The following is a 26,345-nucleotide window of genomic DNA, read 5'->3' as shown; positions in this document are numbered from 1 at the left end:
TACTACCGACCACGCAGTCTGATAGTTTATATATCAATGATGAAATCTTAACATTGCAACACATGCCAATACGGCCGGGTTAACTTATAAAGTGCAATTTTAAATTTCCCGCTAAACTTCCGGTTGAAAAAGCCTTTGGAGGATGACGTATGCGCGTGACGTAGCCAGGGGAACAGAGGTATGCCTTCCCAATTGAATACAATACAAAAAAGCTCTGTTTTCATTTCATAATTCCACAGTATTCTGGACATCTGTGTTGGTGAATCTTTTGCAATTTGTTTAATGAACAATGGAGATTGCAAAGAAGAAAGTTGTAGGTGGGATCGGTGTATTAGCGGCTGGCTGTAGCAACACAACAAGAAGGACTTACTTGGATAGCAGACGCGCCAGCCGATGCTAGCCGCCAACCACATATGTGTTGGGGTTAAGTCCTTCGTCGCGCCGTCGATCGCTGGAACGCAGGTGAGCACTGGTGTTGATGAGCAGATGAGGGCTGGCTGGCGTAGGTGGAGCGCTAATGTTTTTATCATAGCTCTGTGAGGTCCGGTTGCTAAGTTGCTAAGTTAGCCTTAGCGTCCTTAGCAACAGCATTGTTAAGCTTTGCCAGGCTGAGAATTATTAACCGTGTAGTTACATGTCCATGGTTTAATAGTATTGTTGATCTTCTGTCTATCCTTCCAGTCAGGGATTTATTTATTTTGTTTCTATCTGCATTTGAGACAGATGCTATCACGTTAGCTCATGCTAAAGAGCTTCGTCGATGTATTGTCATGGAGCTAAAAGTCACTGGGAATGTCCATTTCGCGTTCTTGACTCTCATTTTCAAGAGGATATAGTATCCGAGGTGGTTTAAAATACAAATCTGTGATCCACAATAGAAAAAGGAGAGAGTGTGGAATCCAATGAGCCAGCTTGTACCTAAGTTACAGTCAGAGCGAAAAAAGATATATATTTCACTGCATTCTAGTCCGTCACTCTAACGATCCTCATCCACGAATCTTTCATCCTCGCTCAAATTAATGGGGTAATTGTCGCTTTCTCGGTCCGAATAGCTCTAGCTGCGTTGAAAACAATAGGAAAATATGAGGAAGTGAACAACTGACAACGTTACGCTACTTCCGGTAGGGGCAAGGCTTTTTTTTATCAGCGACCAAAAGTTGCGAACTTTATCGACGTTGTTCTATACTAAATCCTTTCAGCAAAAATATGGCAATATCGCAAAATGATCAAGTATGACACACAGAATGGATCTGCTATCCCCGTTTAAATAAAAAAAAATATTTTCAGTAGGCCTTTAAGTGCGCCTTATTGTCTGAAGAATATGGTAGGTTTTTTCACACAAACTTCTCTGCCAATGAAACTTAACAGTTTTGGTAACACACGTGATAAATGGTGTGGATAGTTTTACTTCCAGGTCTTGAACTAATTATTTTATTAGGGATTAGTCAATGTTTGGTTTATGTCATGTGAATTTATCAGGACTTTTTAAAATCTTATGTAACGCTTTAGGCTTTTAAAAAAATTCTACTTCAGCAAAGATTCCTTTTGGAAATGACAGACATTCTTAGGTTTACGGCGTTGTTTTGTGTAAAAGTGTCTTGCGATTGTTCCTCTGCCTCTCTATGGGTAAGGCTCTATTTCACCGGGATAAGTGCTAGGAAATGGACGGATGGATTTAAAGATGTTTGCAGTGCAAGAGCTTTGCTTTCAGCTCAGTCTTGTGCAGCCGTTATCTGAAACCTCACACCGCTACAACAGAGCAGAGGAGGACAGATGCGGGGAGAGTGGGAACGGAAGAAGCAAGGGAATTGGAAAAATGTGCACGGGCAAAAAAAGTAGGTCAGCATGCAGTGAGAGGAAGACTTGTTATGTTATTTTCATGATTTCAGTTGCGTAACTGTGGGTAGCAGTTTTATTCTGAGCTCAGAGACTCAGAGTGGAGTATAATTTAAAACTGGAATAATGAGCATATTCAAGATACAAGGTGGAAAATAAAAGCTAAAAGAAAGTAGGGCTGGGTGATATGGCCTTTTATTAATATCTCGATATTTTTAGGCCATGTCATGATACACGATATATATATCTCCATATTTAGCCTTAGCCTTGAATGAACCCTTGATGCATATAATCACAGCAGTATGATGATTCTATGTGTCTACATTAGGGATGATACTCGAAGCCGATTTTCCCGGTTGTTCCATAATAAAAGAACCGAGTCTTCGGACTCAAATCCCTTTTTGAGAACCGGTACCCGTTATCGAGACCACTGTAGTAAAGAAAAAGAGTTGGTTCTTTATTCGAATCCCGTCCCGACCAGAAATGCCCTGTGGGACTTCACAAGAAATGACGTCACGTAGCTCAGTCATTAGGCGCAGATAGCGAAAGCAGGAAAAACAATGGACCGGAAAAAGCGCTCCAAGGTGTAATAAAGTTCAAAACAAAAGGTATAATCCAATGAATAACTTTACTGAGAGATTTGAGCAGGGTAAAACACATGACCAACACTTTTACGACCAACCGGAAACATAGCAACCAGGCTAGCAACGCACCTCCTTTACGGCAGCTGTCGCAACGTTCTTAAAGCAACCGCAGCACATACATATATACACAACACATCTCCCTTTTTTAACTTTTGTTTTTCTTTCCTTGTAAACAAAACAAAATCACACTGTATATGTGTTGTCTGTCTAATTATAAATAATGCAGACGAGGCGTGTTTGCTGAGTTCTTGACGTTTACTTTCACAGCGTGCTCATAACCTCATTCTTAGCTGCCGGGTGACGACATGCAACAACCCTTTTCGGGGCTACCGCGCATGCTCGTCACTCCCGTTGCATGCTGGGTAGTGTAGTTGTTATTTTCCCTAGCTCATAACATCACATCTTTCACCCTATAAAGAAATAATGTTAACTCAATAAAGTTTTTTTTTTTTTTTTAGCTTTAACTTTTAATTTTTTAGCATTTGCAAACAACTGTTCTCTTCATAGAATTTTCTTTCAATAAAGAAATAAAGTGCAAAAATGTCAAAGCATCATAACAAACAGTTATGTCAAATAGCAGCAGAAGTGCACTTTTTGGAGAGCTATATTATTTTCAGTTTTGTGCCTAAGGGACTGATTTTATTTAACACTATATTATTATTTATACACCTATAGTGATCACAGAGACAGGTTGTATTTGTGTTACTGTATATATTTGTTTTTCTGAAAAATCCCACTTAATATACTTTGGGTAACAACAGTCAATATTTATTTATTTAATTTTATTTTTTTAGGGGGGTAACAGTCAATATTTATTTATTTATTAGATTGTATTTTTTTCTTATATAATAAAAGTGAGCTTTTGTTAAACCAAATATTGTGTGTTTTTTTCCCATATACAACCACCTATCTGGACTCGATAAGAGAATCGATAAGGAATCGGTTCGATAAGAAGATTCGATAATAGGCTCGAACTCGATAATTACTTATCAAACATCATACCTAGTCTACATTAAAACATTCTTCTTCATACTGCATTAATATATGCTCATTTTAAACTTTCATGCAGAGAGGGAAATTGAAATTAAGTCAATTGACCAAAAGTGTATTTATTTAACAGTTATTAAGCAGTGGCACAAACATTCATGTCATTTCAAAACAGAAAGTCCAAGATTGTCAGAGACATTTAAAACAAGCTATTAGTGCACTTTTGTGCATGATGTCACTAAGATGACATATGATAAATGATAAATGGGTTATACTTGTAAAAACAACACTAAATTAAAGTGCACTTTTTGTACAGAACGCCACTACAATAGTTTAAAACAAATAAAGTGCACTTTTGTGCATGATGTCACACAAGATATTTCAATAAGTGTCAAATAAAAATGAGCTGCATTATAGGAAACTATTTGATTTCCTATAATTTTGCTTCGGAATTTTGTTGGTGTGGCACCGGCCGGAGATGTTGATATGCGGAGTTTCAAGCACTACTTATTCTCTAGCGGGTGACTTTTCAAATGATGCTACAAATTAGCAGTGCTGGCGTGGCGAAGTTGGTAGAGTGGCTGTGCCAGCAATCGGAGTGTTGCTGGTTACTGGGGTTCAATTCCCACCTTCTACCTTCCTAGTCACGTCCGTTGTGTCCTTGGGCAAGACACTTCACCCTTTGCCTCTGATGGCTGCTGGTTAGCGCCTTGCATGGCAGCTCCCGCCATCAGTGTGTGAATGTGTGTGTGAATGGGTAAATGTGGAAATACTGTCAAAGCGTTTTGAGTACCTTGAAGGTAGAAAAGCGCTATACAAGTATAACCCATTTATCATTTATTATTTACTTTTTGTAACAACGCTTTTGCCGCACACTCCACATATTACGGTTGTCTGTTCGACATCTTCCCGCTTGAAGCCAAACCACCGTTTCATACTGAGAACGTATACTCGATTATCACGATATAGTCATTTTCCACATCGTACATAGACAAACCCGCGATATATCGAGTATATTCAATATATCGCCCAGCCCTAGCTGGGCAATATATCGAGTTTGTAAGATATATCGATATATTTTTAAACAAGATATGAATTAAGAAAATAATCGTGATATCGATATCATTTATTTCACGTTAAAATGACCAAACACCGCTTATTTGTTGTGTTCCTAGTTCTTCCTCGCTCTCCACTCCATGGGCTACTAAACCCCCATTTCCTCCTTCCAAGACGTGCTTGCACGTATAAGAACATCCATGATTGGTTGGTTGTTTACTCTGATGAGTCACAATTGGTTGAAATTAGGGCAAAACATTAGGGACAGGCCAATCAGAGGCAAGATAGAGCGGGTCATGGAACCAGGAAGGGAAATCACAACAGACATCCCAAATGACGAGGAGAGAGTCGGAGAAGAGAAGAAAGAATATTCAAGCGGGCGATTTATTAATTCAAAAGCTAGTGGAAGATGGCAGAAGGATTCTCTTCTTTAGATTTTTCTTTTAGCGATGTCGACGACGTCCAGGAAACCCACAATGTGTCTACTTGGCCACATTTGGACAAATGTATGCGTCTGGATAAAACATTCATTTGAGTTGTTTACCATGTACGGTAAGCACAAATCTAAACTGCTCTCTAGAGATGGCCGATAATATTGGACTGCCGATATCGGCTGATAAATGCTTTAAAATGTAATATCGGAAATTATCGGTTTCGATAAGTAAAATGTATGACTTTAAAACGCCGCTGTACAGAGTGGTACACGGACGTAGGGAGAAGTACAGAGCGCCAGTAAACCTTAAAGGCACTGCCTTTGCGTGCCGGCTCAATCACATAATATCTACGGCTTTTCATACACACAAGTGAATGCAATGCACACTTGGTCAAAAGCCATACAGGTCACACTGAGGGTGGCCGTATAAACAACTTTAACACTGTTACAAATATGCGCCACACTGTGAACCCACACCAAACAAGAATGACAAACACATTTCGGGAGAACGGCCGCACCGTGACACAACATAAACACAACAGAACAAATACTCAGAACCCCTTGCAGCACTAACTCTTCCGGGACGCTACAATATTCACTTTGTGACTTCAATAATAAATATGGCAGTGCCATGTTGGCACTTTTTTCCATAACTGGAGTTGAAAGGCCTACTGAAAGCCACTACTACCGACCACGCAGTCTGATAGTTTATATATCAATGATGAAATCTTAACATTGCAACACATGCCAATACGGCCGGGTTAACTTATAAAGTGCAATTTTAAATTTCCCGCTAAACTTCCGGTTCAAAACGCCTTTGGAGGATGACGTATGCGCGTGACGTCACGAGGTCAACGGAAGTGTTTGGACCCTATTGGACACAATACACAAAGCTCTGTTTTCTTCGACAAAATTCCACAGTAGTCTGGACATCTGTGTTGGTGAATCTTTTGCAATTTGTTTAATGGACAATAGAGACTGCAAATAAGAAAGTTGTATGTGCGATCGGTGTATTAGCGGCGGACTAAAGCAACACCAGGAGGTTGTGTTTGAGCTGGATAGCAGACGCACTACCGTGAGTACAGCTTTGGCTTCCAAACATTTGATCGCTTGCCCGTACGTGCGTGTCGATATGTGCATGTCACGTACGTAACTTTGGGGAAATATATGTTTCTTGCCGACTCTGATGGCGGCCGGGGTGTCGTCGAAAGCTACAACGCCCGCCGCCGCCGCCACTCCGTAGCTAAGTTAGCTTCTATTTTTTAGCTTCGCCAAGCTGAAAATTATTCACCGTGTATTTACATGTTCATGGTTTAATAGTATTGTTGATCTTCTGTCTATCCTTCCAGTCAGGGTTTTTTAAAATTTTGTTTCTATCTGAATTTTAGCCTGATGCTATCACGTTAGCTCTGTAGCTAAAGTGTTTCGTCTATGTATTGTCGTGGAGATAAAAGTCACTGTGAATGTCCATTTCGCGTTCTCGACTCTCATTTTCAAGAGGATATAGTATCCGAGGTGGTTTAAAATACAAATCCGTGATCCACAATAGAAAAAGGAGAGAGTGTGGAATCCAATGAGCCAGCTTGTACCTAAGTTACGGCCAGAGCGAAAAAAGATATCTTGCACTGCATTCTAGCACTCTAACGTTCCTCATCCACAAATCTTTCATCCTCGCTCAAATTAATGGGGTAATCTTCGCTTTCTCGGTCCGAATGTCTCTCGCTCCATTGTAAACAACGAGGAATTGTGAGGAATCCTACCTCCTGTGACGTCACGCTACTTCTAGGGGCAAGGGTTGTTTTTATCAGATACCAAAAGTTGCGATCTTTATCGTCGTTGTTCTATACTAAATCCTTTCAGCAAATATATGGCAATATCGCGAAATGATCAAGTATGACACATAGAATGGATCTGCTATTCCCGTTTAAATAAAAATATTTCATTTCAGTAGGCCTTTAAGTTGTTCTCTTATTTTGGAAAACCTTGTTTTTGATTGATTGATTGAAACTTGTATTAGTAGATTGCACAGTACAGTACATATCCCGTACAATTGACCACTAAATGGTAACACCCGAATAAGTTTTTCAACTTGTTTAAGTCGGGGTCCATGTTAATCAATTCATGGTAAAGTTACATTGTTTAATGTATCCAGCGGGGCATTACAACAAAATTAGGCATAATAATGTGTTAATTCCACAACTGTACATATCGGTATCGGTTGATAACGGAATCGGTAATCAAGAGTTGGACAATATCGGAATATCGGATATCGGCAAAAAAGCCATTATCGGACATCTCTAGTTAATACCCATCTTGACTAAGTGGGTTAATAATAGTGCCACTGACTGACTGTTTACAGTACACTTGTCATTCACCTCAATTTTAGTGAATCTCGCTCAAAAATGAATATCTTTATATGTATATATTTTCACCGGGAAAATATAGCGAGATATATATTGAATATCAAGTTTAAGTAAAAATATATCGAGATATACTTTTTCGTCCACATCGCCCAGCCCTGATAGGATGTGACAGCACGAAATGAACTTGTTAGTCACCGTCCTTTTTAGCACCGTAAAGATCACTAGAGCAAAGGTCCCTGTCACTTGATTTATTTTGGGTTTCTCAGTATGTTGATAGTGGCTTCATGTGTATCCGGATTTACTGGGTGTCAGGCTGTGGCAGGTTGCCCTTGTACTGGTAATGTGCTGGTCGGCAGTCTTGAAGAGATTACACTGGGTATGAATTTACCAGTAAACATAGCTACTGTGCCAAATACAATCGTATTTTACCAAACCAAACTTTAGGAGTCTTGGACATTTTTTTTGAACCCAATAACTGCAATTTTTCCGTTATATTTTTACACTTTTATGTTTAAAACGTGCAATACCTGCTTCACACAGCTCATCTGGCTAATTCACCATGTGAATATTGTCCATCTCGTACATTTTATAGTAGTCCTACTTGGTACTTTTTGTTTATTGTATTGCTCACTTTATTATATTGTTTATTTCATTATCTCTTTATTTGTTGATACTGTATACTTGAAGAGCAATGATAACACCCACATTTCACCCTGGGATTAATGAAGTATTTCTGATTCTAATTCTGACTTTAGAATACCATCGCGATTCATTTTTTATTACAATTCTGAATCGCACCAAATGTTCAAAATCTCTGCGCTTACTTGCTGCAAATATAATATTTTTTAAAGGCTAAAAAAATGTATACACGTATTTGTAAATGTCTCACACTATTATGTTGGATCCACTATGGACTGGACTCTCACACTATTATGTTGGATCCACTATGGACTGGACTCTCACACTATTATGTTGGATCCACTATGGACTGGACTCTCACAATATTATGTTAGATCCACTATAGACTGGACTCTCTCACTATTATGTTAGATCCACTATGGACTGGACTCTCACACTATTATGTTGGATCCACTATGGACTGGACTCTCACAATATTTTGCTAAATCCACTATGGACTGGACTCTCACAATATTATGTTAGATCCACTATGGACTGGACTCTCACATTATTATGTTAGATCCACTATGGACTGGACTCTCACACTATTATGTTAGATCCACTATGGACTGGACTCTCACAATATTATGTTAGATCCACTATGGACTGGAGTCTCACATTATTATGTTAGATCCACTATGGACTGGACTCTCACACTATTATGTTAGATCCACTATGGACTGGACTCTCACAATATTATGCTGGATCCACTATGGACTGGACTCTCCCAATATTATGTTAGATCCACTATGGACTGAACTCTCACACTATTATGTTAGATCCACTATGGACTGGACTCTCACACTATTATGTTAGATCCACTATGGACTGAACTCTCACAATATTATGCTGGATCCACTATGGACTGGACTCTCACACTATTATGTTAGATCCACTACGGACTGGACTCTCACACTATTATGTTAGATCCACTATGGACTGGACTCTCACAATATTTTGCTAAATCCACTATGGACTGGACTCTCACAATATTATGTTAGATCCACTATGGACTGAACTCTCACAATATTATGTTAGATCCACTATGGACTGGACTCTCACAATATTTTGCTAAATCCACTATGGACTGGACTCTCACAATATTATGTTAGATCCACTATGGACTGGACTCTCACATTATTATGTTAGATCCACTATGGACTGGACTCTCACACTATTATGTTAGATCCACTGTGGACTGGACTCTCACAATATTATGTTAGATCCACTATGGACTGGAGTCTCACATTATTATGTTAGATCCACTATGGACTGGACTCTCACACTATTATGTTAGATCCACTATGGACTGGACTCTCACAATATTATGCTGGATCCACTATGGACTGGACTCTCACACTATTATGTTAGATCCACTATGGACTGGACTCTCACACTATTATGTTAGATCCACTATGGACTGAACTCTCACAAAATTATGCTGGATCCACTATGGACTGGACTCTCACACTATTATGTTAGATCCACTATGGACTGGACTCTCACACTATTATGTTAGATCCACTATGGACTGGACTCTCACAATATTTTGCTAAATCCACTATGGACTGGACTCTCACAATATTATGTTAGATCCACTATGGACTGAACTCTCACACTATTATGTTGGATCCACTATGGACTGGACTCTCACAATATTATGTTAGATCCACTATGGACTGGACTTTCTCACTATTATGTTAGATCCACTATGGACTGGACTCTCACAATATTATGTTGGATCCACTATGGACTGGACTCTCACATTATTATGTTAGATCCACTATGGACTGGACTCTCACACTATTATGTTAGATCCACTATGGACTGGACTCTCACAATATTATGTTAAATCCACTATGGACTGGAGTCTCACATTATTATGTTAGATCCACTATGGACTGGACTCTCACACTATTATGTTAGATCCACTATGGACTGGACTCTCACAATATTATGTTAAATCCACTATGGACTGGACTCTCACAATATTATGTTAGATCCACTATGGACTGGACTCTCACATTATTATGTTAGATCCACTATGGACTGGACTCTCACACTATTATGTTAGATCCACTATGGACTGGACTCTCACAATATTATGTTAAATCCACTATGGACTGGACTCTCACATTATTATGTTAGATCCACTATGGACTGGACTCTCACACTATTATGTTAGATCCACTATGGACTGGACTCTCACACTATTATGTTAGATCCACTATTGACTGGACTCTCACAATATTATGTTAAATCCACTATGGACTGGACTCTCACACTATTATGTTAGATCCACTATGGACTGGACTCTCACAATATTATGTTAAATCCACTATGGACTGGAGTCTCACATTATTATGTTAGATCCACTATAGACTGGACTCTCACACTGTTATGTTAGATCCACTATGGACTGGACTCTCACACTATTATGTTAGATCCACTATGGACTGGACTCTCACAATATTAAGTTAGATCCACTATGGACTGGACTCTCACAATATTATGCTAGATCCACTATGGACTGGACTCTCACAATATTATGCTAGATCCACTCGACGTCCATTGCACTGGTCGCCCAGGGGAGGGGGGTCCCCCACATCTGCGGTCCCCTCCAAGGTTTCTCATTGTCATCCCATTGGGTTGAGTTTTTTCTTGCCCTGATGTGGGATCTGAGCCGAGGATGTCGTTGTGGCTTGTGCAGCCCTTTGAGACACTCGTGATTTAGGGCTATATAAGTAAACTTTGATTGATTGATTGATTGATTGATAAATACAAATCTGTATTATTAGTTATTAGTATCAACATACCTTTTTCTTGTTATATACTAATTTGCTGACGCTATTTTTAACTTTTATTACCAATCTTATGATAACAAACGGCACAATTCCAACAAGTTTTACCTCCTGTGCGAACACTCTTGTCTCCGTGAGTCCGCGCTTCCCCGCCGGGCACACAAAAACACTTCCTCATTCTTCGCCAATCACCTTTCAGGCACAGACGGTGTATTTACAAAAAAGGGAAAAACTAACATCAAATCCAAACCACACCAACATATAACATTAGCTGGTCGTTACAGTATGAATTTATATCCACATAAGCTATTATTTGCATACTATTGACAAGTGATGGACCGAAAACTCCACCACGGAAAAGAGACCTTGATGACCGAAAACCGCACTGGCGAAACGGGGTGAAAACAAAACGCACGCCATTGTCTGAAGCGTTGTCAGCATGTCTGTGATGGGGATGTCATTTTAATATATTGCAGATACACCCGTGTACACCTATCTACAAAATATGCAAATATTAAGAAGAGAAAGTGAAACTAGAGCAACAGCGCCAAGCAAGTGCGACGTCATGCACGCTTCAGTTTGCCTCTTTCGTCAGTGACATCGAGGGTCAGAAGTAGAGTCTCCAAACATGAGTACATTCTCTAATAACACCAGAAGAAGATGCTACATTTGTTGCTAGTTGTTTTTAATACAAAAGTCATTAAAGGTCTCTAAACACTTGAAAAAGTACAAGTACACATGTACATTGATTGTACAAAAAGCAGCAATAATTGAAAATATGGCAAAACGATAAAATTTTTTTTGTAAATACTAATTAATAGTAACAGATTTTGTATACGTTTGTTGAGCCTTTTTATAGAAAATCATACCACAGCAAATTATGGAAATTGCTCGATGACGTCATGGTGACAACACCCATAACCAGGCCCCCATCCCCACAGGCATCTTGGCGGTCTAGGGCAGGGGTCGGCAACCCAAAATGTTGAAAGAGCCATATTGGACCAAAAATACAAAAACAAATCTGTCTGGAGCCGCAAAAAATTAAAAGCCATATTACATACACAACACAGATAGACTAAAGCTGAAAAAATAGTACAATAGCAATAGGAGAAACTATTCATCCTTGAAGACCATGGAGTTCATGTAGGCTTTATGATGCGGTTACTTTATTATATCAACTATCAGAGACAGAAACTCTCCATTTAACGTAATGTCCTTTTTTGCTGCTTCAACACAGAAAAAGGTAAAGTGAAATAAATTAGTTGTTAACTGTAGGTCACAGACGGTGGCTCTTTGTTGTTAAGGCGGCCGCCTTAACAAAAAAGCGCTGCGGGAAACCCTGCGTTTATCGTTACATTCCTAGTTCAAAGGTTTACACAAATGAGATTTTAACGGCATAAAGCTGCATTTCTACTTAGTGGCATATAGTCACCAAACTGTGTGGAGAATAATATTGACTGCTAACGTTGTACAATTAGGTTAGTCTGCTGCTTTGTGTGTGTAAATCAGGGGTCACCAACGGGGTGCCCGCGGGCACCAGGTAGCCCGTAAGGACCAGATGAGTAGCCCGCCGGCCTGTTCTAAAAATAGCTCAAATAGCAGCACTTACCAGTGAGCTGCCTCTATTTTTTAAATTGTATTTATTTACTAGCAAGCTGGTCTCGCTTTGCCCGACATTTTTAATTCTAAGAGATACAAAACTCAAATAGAATTTGAAAATCCATGAAAATATTTTAAAGACTTGGTCTTCACTTGTTTAAATAAATTCATTAATTTTTTTACTTTGCTTCTTATAACTTTCAGAAAGACAATTTTAGAGAAAAAATACAACCTTAAAAATGATTTTAGGATTTTTAAACACATATACCTTTTTACCTTTTAAATTCCTTCCTCTTCTTTCCTGACAATTTAAATCAATGTTCAAGTAATTTTTTTTTTTTTTATTGTAAAGAATAATAAATACATTTTAATTTAATTCTTCATTTTAGCTTCTGTTTTTTCGACAAAGAATATTTGTGAAATTTTTCTTCAAACTTATTATGATTAAAATTCAAAAAAATTATTCTGGCAAATCTAGAAAATCTGTAGAATCAAATTTAAATCTTATTTCAAAGTATTTTGAATTTCTTTTAAAATTTTTGTTCTGGAAAATCTAGAAGAAATAATGATTTGTCTTTGTTAGAAATATAGCTTGGTCCAATTTGTTATATATTCTAACAAAGTGTATATTGGATTTTAAACCTATTTAAAACATGTCATCAAAATTCTAAAATGAATCTTAATCAGGAAAAATTACTAATGATGTTTCATAAATTCTTTTTTGTAAGTTTTCCTCCTTTTTTTGGTTGAATTTTGAATTTTAAAGAGTCGAAATTGAAGATAAACTATGTTTCAAAATTTAATTGTTATTTTTTTCGTGTTTTCTCCTCTTTTAAACCGTTCAATTAAGTGTAAATATCATTAATTATTAATAATAACCTAGAGTTACAGGTAAATTGAGCAAATTGGCTATTTCTGGCAATTTATTTAAGTGTGTATCAAACTGGTAGCCCTTCGCATTAATCAGTACCCAAGAAGTAGCTCTTGGTTTCAAAAAGGTTGGTGACCCCTGGTGTAAATGAATGTATGGGAAACACTATTATATTAAATATTGTGAGAACCAGTTTGAATCGAGAATTGTGTTCATTTTGAGAATTGATTCTGAATTGTTGTAAAATTCACCCTTTCTTACAATTCCCTTTGTTAAACATAACAAGTAAATGCACGCACATGTAATCATTGATCTAATGTCCTACTTCTGTCTGCATGCATTCCGTTACACACGACTAGTAAAGATTGTCTCTACATACAAAATGAACTCTTGTCTGTTTGCAGGCTTATCTTCGAAAGAGAGGGATTGCGGTCCCTCTTTAGAGGACTTGGACCCAACCTTGTGGGTGTGGCACCTTCCAGGTATGTTTGCTATTTACCCCCCTTGTTCTGCCAGGACCGTTGTCCTACTTTTAGACTTTGCAATGTCCAAAGTGCTACCAGAATGAGCCAAATCAAAAGAATTGGGAATTATTTTTTTGGTTCTAGAAGAATATACCGGTACACAGTATGTCAATCGAATAGTCCTAAAGGTTCTCTTGGAAGCTTGCAAACACATGAAATTGGCAGCGAATATGATACGCAGCCAAATCAAAAGCAGTTGTGTTGCTCTGCTTCAGGTTTGCCAAAAGTTTGCTTCAGGTTTGCCAAAAACGGAGATTGTTCCTTCTTTCTGTGCCTTGCCAGTCAGGGTTGTGCAACAGCCTGAAGTCAGCCGATCACAGTATGTAGAAAACCTGTGCCAGCCAGCTGTGACTTTGCCGTCATGTGACTGCTATCGTCATCGCTGTTGCGTATTGTCTAAGTGGATAGTTGGTTATGTATCTGATCTGGTTTGTGCTTGCTGCTACTACTTCTTCTTTGGAATTTTCATCTCTACCTGTCGCTCAATCCCTTTTTGTCTTTTTGCGTCTGAACGTTCCACTTATTGTTTTAATCCTAGGTACACTACCGTTCAAAAGTTTGGGGTCACCCAAACAATTTTGTGGAATAGCCTTCATTTCTAAGAACAAGAATAGACTGTCGAGTTTCAGATGAAAGTTCTCTTTTTCTGGCCATTTTGAGCGTTTAATTGACCCCACAAATGTGATGCTCCAGAAACTCAAACTGCTCAAAGGAAGGTCAGTTTTGTAGCTTCTGTAACGAGCTAAACTGTTTTCAGATGTGTGAACATGATTGCACAAGGGTTTTCTAATCATCAATTAGCCTTCTGAGCCAATGAGCAAACACATTGTACCATTAGAACACTGGAGTGATAGTTGCTGGAAATGGGCCTCTATACACCTATGTAGATATTGCACCAAAAACCAGACATTTGCAGCTAGAATAGTCATTTACCACATTAGCAATGTATAGAGTGTATTTCTTTAAAGTTAAGACTAGTTTAAAGTTATCTTCATTGAAAAGTGCAGTGCTTTTCCTTCAAAAATAAGGACATTTCAATGTGACCCCAAACTTTTGAACGGTAGTATATATAAGCTAATATTTAAATTGTTACATTTTAAAACCTGCACTTCATACTTGCTGACCCTCACTTTTGCACGCCATTAAGGTACATAGAGGGAAACCTCAAATCAAGTATCAGATCTTTTCGAAATGACTGATCACCTAAGGCAAATCACTTTAAGAAACTTATTCAGAGATCATTAAAGGCCTACTGAAATGATTTTTTTTTATTTAAACGGGGATAGCAGATCCATTCTATGTGTCATACTTGATCATTTTGCGATATTGCCATATTTTTGCTGAAAGGATTTAGTAGAGAACATCGACGATAAAGTTCGCAACTTTTGATCGCTGATTAAAAAAAAGCCTTGCCTGTACCGGAAGTAGCGTGACGTCGCAGGTTGAAAGGCTCCTCACATTTCCCCATTGTTTACACCAGCAGGGAGAGCGATTCGGACCGAGAAAGCGACGATTACCCCATTAATTTGAGTGAGGATGAAAGATTCGTGGATGAGGAACGTGAGAGTGAAGGACTAGAGTGCAGTGCAGGACGTATCTTTTTTCGCTCTGACCGTAACTTAGGTACAAGGGTTCATTGGATTCCACACGTTCTCCTTTTTCTATTGTGGATCACGGATTTGTATTTTAAACCACCTCGGATACTATATCCTCTTGAAAATGTCAAGAACGCGAAATGGACATTCACAGTGACTTTTATCTCCACGACAATACATCGGTGAAGCACTTTAGCTACGGAGCTAACGTGATAGCATCGTGCTTAAATGCAGATAGAAACAAAAGAAATAAGCCCCTGACTGGAAGGATAGACAGAAAATCAACAATACTATTAAACCATGGACATGTAACTACACGGTTAGTGCTTTCCAGCTTGGCGAAGCTTAGCAATGCTGTTGCTAACGACGCCATTGAAGCTAACTTAGCTACAGGACCTCGACAGAGCTCTGCTAAAAACATTAGCTATCCACCTACGCCAGCCAGCCCTCATCTGCTCATCAATACCCGTGCTCACCTGCGTTCCAGCGATCAACGGAGCGACGAAGGACTTCACCCGATCATAGATGCGGTCGGCGGCCCGGAGACGGAGGAAGTCAAGGTGAGGTCGGCGGCTAGCGCGTCTGCTATCCATCTCAAAGTCCTCCTGGTTGTGTTGCTGTAGTCCGCCGCTAATACACCTACAACTTTCTTCTTTGCAGTCTCCATTGTTATTTAAACAAATTGCAAAAGATTCACCAACACAGATGTCCAGAATACTGTGGAATTATGTGGTGAAAACAGAGCTTTTTGTATTGGATCCAATGGGGTCCGAATACTTCCGTTCACTCCGTGACGTCACGCGCAAACGTCATCATACCGAGACGTTTTCAACCGGAAGTTTTGCGGGAAATTTAAAATTGCACTTTATAAGTTAACCCGGCCGTATTGGCATGTGTTGCAATGTTAAGATTTCATCATTGATATATAAACTATCAGACTGTGTGGTCGGTAGTAGTGGCTTTCAGTAGGCCTTTAAACATGTTATCTTTTTTCAAAGGTTTATTTTTTTTTATACTCCAAAACCAGTGAAGTTGTCACGTTGTGTAATTCGTAAATAAAAACAGAATACAATGATTTGCATATCCTTTTCAACTTATATTCCATTGAATAGACTGCAAAGACAAGATATTTAATGTTCCAACTGAGAAACTGTGGACTCGTCGGACCACAGAACACTTTTACACTTTGCATCAGTCCATCTTGGATGAGCTCGGGCCCAGCGAAGCCGGCGGCGTTTCTGGGTGTTGTTGATAAAAGGCGATAAGACTCTTGAACGCATCATAATAATCCCCTCAATTCCCCCCAAAAATGTATTAACTCGCTGGAATATAAAGACAATATAACATATTTCTCTGTACAGTAATCTATTTATTCATATCTGCACCTTATTGCTATTTTATCCTGCACTACCATGAGCTAATGCAACGAAATTTTGTTCTTATCTGAACTGTAAAGTTCAAATTTGAATGACAATAAAAAGGAAGTCTAGTCTAAGTCTAATAAATGGCTTTGGCTTTGCATAGTAGAGTTTTAACTTGCACTTACAGTTGTGGCGACCAACTGTAGTTACTGACAGTGGTTTTCTGAAGTGTTCCTGAGCTCATATGGTGATATCCTTTACACACCGATGTCGCTTTTTGATGCAGTACCGCCTGAGGGATTGAAGGTCACGGGCATTCAATGTTGGTTTTCAGCCTTGCTGCTTATGTGCAGTGATTTCTCCGGATTCTCTGAACCTTTTGATGATATTACGGACCGTAGATGGTGAAATCCCTAAATTCCTTGCAATAGCTGGTTGAGAAATGTTGTTATTAAACAATTTGCCCAGGCATTTGTTGACAAAGTGGTGACCCTCGCCCCATCCTTTTTTGTGAATGACTGAGCATTTCATGGAAGCTACTTTTATACCCAATCATGGCACCCACCTGTTCAATTAGCCTGTTCACCTGTGGGATGTTCCAAATAAGTGTTTGATGAGCATTCCTCAACTTCCTCAGTCTTTTTTGCCACTTGTGCCAGCTTTTTTGAAACATGTTGCAGGCATCACATTCCAAATGAGCTAATTTTTGCAAAAAACAACGTTTCTCAGTTCGAACGTTAAGTATCTTGTCTTTGCAGTCTATTCAATTGAATATAAGTTGAAAAGGATTTGCAAATCATTGTATTGTGTTTTTATTTTACCATTTACACAACGTGCCAATTTCACTGGTTTTGGGTTTTGTATTTGCTGTGATGAAGTCTGCAGTGAGTAGTAATTAGTGATGTTGAAAAAAAAAAGCAAACTTTGTGATGCGTTTGATTGATCAAAATACGTAAATATTAAATGTTATCATAAATGTTACTACATTACATATACTGTATACTTGCATCATGTATGAAAAACATTAATGGAGGTGTTTGGATATGTTTTTAAGCTTTATGCTGGCACTAGCCAAAAAGCTCTCTCCCGGTTGCAGTTAGTCCAGAACGCGGCAGCACGACTTTTAACAGGGGCCAGGAAACGCGAGCATATAACCCCAATTCTTCAGAGTTTGCACTGGCTCCCTGTTTCTTTTAGAATTGATTTTAAATCCTTGCTGTTTGTTTTTAAAACTTTACATGGACTGGCACCTCAGTATATCTCGGACCTCATCCAAATTTACACTCCTGCGCGCGCTCTGAGGTCCGAGAGCCAGCTCCAGCTCGTGGTGCCCAAGACCAGACTTAAATCCAGGGGAGACAGGGCCTTCTCTGTGGTCGGCTCTAAGCTCTGGAACACTCTGCCCCTCCATGTTCAAACTGCCCCCACAGTGGAGTGTTTTAAGTCTCGTCTTAAGACTTTTAACACTACGTGAGTTGTGTGGTCCTCTGTCCTCTGTTGTCCTCTGTGTTTTTTTTAATACATTTTGATTTCTATTTACTGTTTTACTTGGTTTTTCCCTTTAAAATTGTTTTTATTCATATTTATTTTTATATTGTTTTTGTATTAGTTCTATATTTATTTATTTTTTGTTTTTTTCCAGTCATTGGTGGAGCTAAGGATAAGATTTGATTATTTTTTTTAATATTGTTTTTAATACTGTTTTTAATATTGTTGTGCAGCACTTTGGAAACATTTTTGTTGTTTAAATTTGCTATATAAATAAAGTGGATTGGATTGGATTGGATTATAGGCAGAATGGAGAGACTCCTATAGGCTTCAATGTGAGCAGACTTTTGATCACATTTATTTAATATATGCATTAAAAGCCTACTGAAACCCACTACTACCGACCACGCAGTCTGATAGTTTATATATCAATGATGAAATCTTAACATTATAACACATGCCAATACGGCCGGGTTAACTTATAAAGTGACATTTTAAATTTGCCGCTAAACTTCCGGTTCGAAACGCCTCTGAGGATGACGTATGCGCGTGACGTAGACCGGCGAACACGGGTATGCCTTCCACATTGAAGCCAATACGAAAAAGCTCTGTTTTCATTTCATAATTCCACAGTATTCTGGACATCTGTGTTCGTGAATCTGTTGCAATCATGTTCATTGCATTATGGAGAAGGAAGCTGAGCAAGCAAAGAAGAAAGTTGTCGGTGCGAAATGGACGTATTTTTCGAACGTAGTCAGCAACAACAGTACACAGCCGGCGCTTCTTTGTTTACATTCCCGAAAGATGCAGTCAAGATGGAAGAACTCGGATAACAGAGACTCTAACCAGGAGGACTTTTGACTTCGATACACAGACGCCTGTAGAGAACTGGGACAACACAGACTCTTACCAGGATTACTTTGATTTGGATGACAAAGACGCAGACGTGCTACTGTGAGTATGCAGCTTTGGCTTCTAAACATTTGATCGCTTGACCGTATGTGCGCAACTTTTTTTTGCGTATGTACGTAACTTTTTAAAAATATATAAGCTTTATGAACCTTGGGTTAGGTGAACGGTCTTTTGGGCTGAGTGATTGTGTGTGTTGATCAGGTGTTTGAATTGTATTGGCGTGTTCTATGGAGCTAGGAGCTAGCATAGGAGCTAGGAGCTAGCGTAACAAACACGCAGGTGTTTTTATGCAGGATTAATTTGTGGCATATTAAATATAAGTCTGGTTGTGTTGTGGCTAATAGAGTATATATATGTCTTGTGTTTATTTACTGTTGTAGTCATTCCCAGCTGAATATCAGGTCACCCCCGGCTCTCACAGCATCTTCCCTATCTGAATCGCTTCCACTCCCCACTAGTCCTTCACTTGCACTTTACTCATCCACAAATCTTTCATCCTCTCTCAAATTAATGGGGAAATTGTCGCTTTCTCGGTCCGAATCTCTCTCACTTCATGCGGCCATTATTGTAAACAATAGGGAACTTTGCGTATATGTTCAACTGACTACGTCACGCTACTTCCGGTAGGGGCAAGCCTTTTTTTTATCAGATACCAAAAGTTGCAATCTTTATCGTCGTTGTTCTATACTAAATCCTTTCAGCAAAAATATGGCAATATCGCGAAATGATCAAGTATGACACATAGAATAGATCTGCTATCCCCGTTTAAATAAAAAAAATTCATTTCAGTAGGCCTTTAAAGACAATCCATCAGTGGTCATGTGTTTCGTAATGATTGTGAACGATAGGCAAAATTCCAAAAAAGTGCAGTTCCCCTTTAAGAGTTGTTGACTTCCGTGGCGACCTTCTTAAAGTTTGTAATCAATCAGACATATCAAGCAGCTAAACTGCGCCAAATAATGGATAAGTGCAGAGTTTGCATTTTCCCATCATGCATTGCAGGGGATTTGAATGGGTGTAAATTTGTGCAAATACGTGGACGTTTTTATTTTTTTAAAATTATATCCACAAAGTTCAGTGAGCAGGTTGTGTTATGTGTGACCATTTGTGTTGACTTTTTGTGTTCGTTTAGTGGGGCCATGAGTGGGTAAGGTGGTTTGGATCGGGTCATATATAAGAATGCTGTGCCGCCACAAATAGATTTTTTATTTTTTTATTTTATTTTTTTAAAATTTATTTATTTATTTATTTTTTGTCTTGTCCAGCTTCTCAGGCAAATCATATAGTTGATGTAGATGCCCATATCGGCTGTTCAGATTTACTTTACAAAAGAGAAGTGTAGGATACTTTTCTTGTTGCCTTATTTGTATTTGACTTTATTAAATGTATTTATATTAGAAACACAACATGTGTATAAAACAAAGGGTGCAAAGTCTGCAGGCAGTAGGAAACACATGGTTAAGTGTAGGGAGTAAAACTGATGGCAGTCTAAAGTTCAAGATTTTTGGAGCTCTTTGTTCAGTGGATCAGATGTTTGATGAAGCTCTGTGTCTATCTACCACCACTACTGTTTTCTGTTTATTTGTTACTGACTGTGGCAGGACACCTCTGCCTCTGTTTCACTTTATGTTGCTGGTAAATAATATGGTTGTAGTAGTAGGCTAAAGTTAAATTATTTAGTATGCAGTAATTAAAGGGGCAGAGCTTTAAGAGACATTTTAGCTTTTATATTTTATAAGATATATTTTTTGTAAGAACCACAATTGATAAATATATTTCAGTGAATAACTTATTGTTCAAATCTGTATATAAATATGTACATAAAGTGTTTTAATTATATTGTAAAATGGATGGATGGATGGATGGATGGACGTTTAAAACAAAACTGTTATTATTAATTAGTAAGTATACATTTTTTTAGCCTTTTTAGAGAAAATCATATCATTGTAGTAAATTACGCAAATTACTCGATGATGTCATGGTGACCACGCCCATAGCCACGCCCCCACCGCCACAGGTATCTTGGCAGTTTATGGGAAACACTGTGATACTGATATATTATATGTTTATATCATATAACAATATATAACAATTACTAGAGATGTCCGATAATGGCTTTTTTGCTGATATTCCAATATTGTCCAACTCTTAATTACCGATTCGGATATCAACCGATACCGATATGTACAGTTGTGGAATTAACTCATTGCATTAAACAATGTAACAAGGTTTTCCAAAATAAATCAACTCTTAAGTTATGGAAAAAAATGCCATATTTATTATTGAAGTCACAAAGTGCATTATTTTTTTTTAACATGCCTCAAAACAGCAGCTTGGAATTTGGGACATGCTCTCCCTGAGAGAGCATGAGGAGGTTGAGGTGGGCGGGGTTGTAGGGGATGTATATTATAGCGTCCCGGAAGAGTTAGTGCTGCAAGGGGTTCTGGGTATTTGTGCTGTTGTGTTACGGTGCGGACGTTCTCCCGAAATGTGTTTGTCATTCTTGTTTGGTGTGGGTTCACAGTGTGGCGCGTATTTGTAACAGTGTTAAAGTTGTTTATACGTTCACCCTCGGTGTGACCTGTATGGCTGTTGACCAAGTATGAATTGCATTCACTTGTGTGTGTGAAAAGCCGTAGATATTATGTGATTGGGCCGGCATGCAAAGGCAGTGCCTTTAAGGTTTATTGGCGCTCTGTACTTCTCCCTACGTCCGTGTACACAGCGGCGTCTTAAAAAGTCATAAATTGTACTTTTTGAAACCGATACGGATAATTTCTGATATTACATTATGAAGCATTTATCGGCCGATAATATCGGCAGTCCGATATTATCGGACATCTCTAACAATTACCATGTACAATATTACAGTATATGTAACAGCTGCAGCATGTAGTGTTTGTGGTGTTTCTCGCCTTCTTTATCAAAGTACTGGTACTCGCAACTTTCCTTGGCCATGTGGTGGGTTATTTTGATTAAAATAAAAAAATAAAAACACAGAGACTGAGTCACCAATGCGGCAGATTCTTTGTTTGGGTATTGGGTTCACTGGTATGATACTTTGGTAAAAGAGTGTTACGAGCATTGTTTGGCTTTAAAATAGCCGAGACAGTATAGGAATACCAGGGCAACATCTTGGTGAGAATATTAGTTAAAAACCAATTCCTGACGTGTATTAAACACAATTCAATCCCCTCCAAACAACAAGCGAGGTCACATACTTTCCACTAAATGTACCCAATTTAGCTTAAGTAAAGCTCTTTTAAGTTTTACAGCCTCATAAATACACGGGTGATATTCTCATATTATATTTAGCGACCAGCAGAATTTTGGCTCTAGGTGTCACAAACAAAACGCAAGCACAGGGAGCAGCTTGCATTACGAGCAGCAGCCAGTAATTACGAGAGCTGTACGTACACATTCAGGTCAAGTTAGTCGTGTGTGCGCTTCCATTGCAGAACAAGGACAGCGGGAGAGGTTTAATTCCACTCAGCAGAAATAGCGATTAAGTCCTCTGATATGATTTTTTTCCCCCCTAAGCACAGCTTATATCATAAGGGATAAAAAGGCCACCAAAGCTGGCTATGATTTTCAGTTACACGTACACACAGGAATTGTTAAGAACTGATCCTGGTGTACATTTTCCTGTCCTCATCACGCGGAGGGTCACAGAAAAGCTGGAGCACATCCCGGATGACATAATAAAAATCATGCTAATTCATTTAAATGGCATCCAGATGCTCAGTCAAGCAATATTTTTTCGGTCGCCTCCCCATTTTGTTGCACTTGAACCCCCCACAGTTGTGAAGTATAACTTACACTTTGTTAATACGCTACCAACTCAAATCTGCAGCAATACACATAATTATCATTTCGGATAACCCCTTTCTCTCACAATATCATGAAGAGAAGCATTAATCATTTAGTGTTTGGTATAAGCAATGAGCACAACTTTAAAGGCATCCTGAAATGAATTTTTTTTATTTAAACGGGAATAGCAGATCCATTCTATGTGTCATACTTCATCATTTCGCGATATTGCCATATTTTTGCTGAAAGGATTTAGTAGAGAAAATCGACGATAAAGTTCGCAACTTTTGCTCGCTGATAAAAAAAGCCTTGCCTGTACCGGAAGTAGCGTGACGTCACAGGAGGTAATATTCCTCACAATTTTCCTTTGTTTACAATGGAGCGAGAGAGATTTGGAGCGACAAAGCGACGATTACCCCATTAATTTGAGCGAGGATGAAAGATTCGTGGATGAGGAACGTTAGAGTGAAGGACTAGAGGCAGTGCAGGACATATCTTTTTTCGCTCTGACTGTAACTTAGGTACAAGCTGGCTCATTGGATTCCACACTCTCTCCTTTTTCTATTGTGAATCACGGATTTGTATTTTAAACCACCTCGGATACTATATCCTCTTGAAAATGAGAGTCGAGCACGCGAAATGGACATTCAAAGTGACTTTTATCTCCACGACAATACATCGGTGACACACTTAGCTACTGAGCTAACGTGATAGCATCGTTCTCAAATGCAGATAGAAACAAAATACATAAGTCCCTGACTGGAAGGATAGACAGAAGATCAACAATACTATTAAACCATGTACATGTAACTACACGGTTAATAATTCTCAGCCTGGTAAAGCTTAACAATGCTGTTGCTAACGACGCTAAGGCTAATTTAGCAACTTAGCAACCGGACCTCACAGAGCTATGATAAAAACATTAGCGCTCCACCTACGCCAGCCAGCCCTCATCTGCCCATCAACAGCCGTGCTCACCTGCGTTCCAGCGATTGACGGCGCGACGAAGGACTTCATCCGTGGGTTTGGCGGCTAGCATCGGCTAGGCGTCTGCTAAGTCCTTGTTGTGTTGCTACAGCCAGCCGCTAATACACCGATCGATCCCACCTACAACGTTCTTCTTTGCAGCTTCCATTGTTCATTAAACAAATTGCAAAAGATTCACCAACACAGATGTCCAAAATACTGTGGAATTATGAAATGAAAACAGAGCTTGTTGTATAGGATTCTCCGGGCTCCGAATACTTCCCTTGTCCTCGTGACGTCACACGCATACGTCAGCATAATAAAACGTTTTTAACCGGAAGTGTGGCAGGAAATTTAAAATTGCACTTTATAAGTTAACCCGGCCGTATTGGCATGTGTTGCAATGTTAAGATTTCATCATTGATATATAAACTATCAGACTGCGTGGTCGGTAGTAGTGGCTTTCAGTAGGCCTTTAATACAACAAATGCACTGACTTAGTTTGAAATGAATATTGTATAGTAGAGATGTCCGATAATACCGGACTGCTGATATTATCAACCGATAAATGCTTTAAAATGTAATATCGGAAATCATCGGTATCGGTTTCAAAAAGTAAAATGTATGACTTTTTAAAACACAGCTGTACGGAGTGGTACACGGACGTAGGGAGAAGTACAGAGCAGTCGCGTCTCCCAGTCATACTTGCCAACCCTCCCGATTTTCCCGGGAGACTCCCGAATTTCAGTGCACCTCCCGAAAATCCCCCGGGGCAACCATTCTCCCGAATTTCTCCCGATTTCCACCCAGACAACAATATTGGGGGCGTGCCTTAAAGGCACTGCCTTTGCGTGCCGGCCCAGTCACATAATATCTACGGCTTTTCACACACACAAGTGAATGCAAGCATACTTGGTCAACAGCCATACAGGTCACACTGAGGGTAGCCGTAAAAACAACTTTAACACTGTTACAAATATGCGTCACACTGTGGACCCACACCAAACAAGAATGACAAACACATTTCGGGAGAACATCCGCACCGTAACACAACATAAACACAACAGAACAAATACCCAGAACCCCTTGCAGCACTAACTCTTCCGGGACGCTACAATATACACCCCCGCTACCCTCCAAAACCCCGACCCCCCCCCCCAACCCCAACCCCGCCCACCTCAACCTCCTCATGCTCTCTCAGGGAGAGCATGTCCCAAATTCCAAGCTGCTGTTTTGAGGCATGTTAAAAAAACTAAATGCACTTTGTCACTTCAATAATAAATATGGCAGTGCCATATTGGCATTTTTTTCCATAACTTGAGTTGATTTATTTTGGAAAACCTTGTTACATTGTTTAATGCATCCAGTGGGGCATCACAACAAAATTAGGCATAATAATGTGTTAATTCCACGACTGTATATATCGGTATCGGTTGATATCGGAATCTGTAATTAAGAGTTGGACAATATCGGATATCGGCAAACATTAACATTATCGGACATCTCTATTGTATAGTAATACTAATGCTGTAAGGCAGTGGTTTTCAAACTTCTTTCACCAAGTACCACCATAATGACCCCAACATTAAAGTACAGTCGCGTAGTAGGCCTTAAGTATTCATTAAAAACAAGACATATGTTTAAAAATGAGTTGTTTTTTAAAAATATTTTGGGCACTGTAACATTACACACAATTTCAACAGTAACACTGTTTGAATGTAGAAAAATAAAACACTGTACCTAAAAAAAAAAATACCGTATTTGCAGGACTATTGAGCACACCAGCATATAAGCCGCACCCACTAAATTTGAGAAAAAACAATGTTTTCCATACATTATCCGCACTGGACTATAAGCTGCACGTATATAAATTGCGAAATTAGTTTATTTACACAGAAAAATTGTGTACATTTTTATGAGTTCAAACCCTGGCCGAGTCATACCAAAGACTATAAAAATGGGAGCCATTACCTCCCTGCTTGGTACTAGGCATCAAGGGTTGGAATTGGGGGTTAAATCACCAAAATGATTCCAGAGCGCGGCCACCGCTGCTGCTCACTGCTCCCCTCGCCTCCCAGGGGGTGGAACAAGGGGATGGGTCAAATGCAGAGGGTAATTTCACCACACATAGTGTGTCTGTGACTATTAGTGGTACTTTTTTTTTTTTTTTTTTACATACCTTAATTGTTTCTAAACGGTGTCAGTAAAACGGATGATCAAACAAAACAGAAGTCATCGTCATGGACACATTAGCTGCGGAAGCTCGCTCTCCAGTCAGCTAAACAGACTCAATAACTCCGCGGTGACGTTTTGGTGAATTTACTCAGGAATTTGTGAAACTGAAAGCCATTGTAAGTTAATAATACTAACACAGACACTCGTAAACGTGTTAGCATGTTAGCTAATGCTAACGACGCTCGC

General features: G+C 39.0%; 1 protein-coding gene across 1 annotated transcript in view; it reads left to right on the top strand.

Moving 5' to 3' along the window:
• LOC133630610 (solute carrier family 25 member 36-A-like) overlaps window positions 1-26,345 on the top strand; it is a 79,649-nt gene that overhangs the window by 9,493 nt on the left and 43,811 nt on the right. The window contains exon 3 of the mRNA XM_062022197.1: window positions 13,673-13,750. Within this exon, the coding sequence (XP_061878181.1) occupies window positions 13,673-13,750 (78 nt within the window). The remainder of the gene's footprint in view (window positions 1-13,672; window positions 13,751-26,345) is intronic.

This window comes from Entelurus aequoreus, linkage group LG16 (assembly GCF_033978785.1).
Source record: "Entelurus aequoreus isolate RoL-2023_Sb linkage group LG16, RoL_Eaeq_v1.1, whole genome shotgun sequence".
In the NCBI taxonomy this organism is placed as follows: Eukaryota; Metazoa; Chordata; class Actinopteri; order Syngnathiformes; family Syngnathidae; genus Entelurus; species Entelurus aequoreus.
This window is presented reverse-complemented; position numbering and strand designations above follow the sequence as displayed.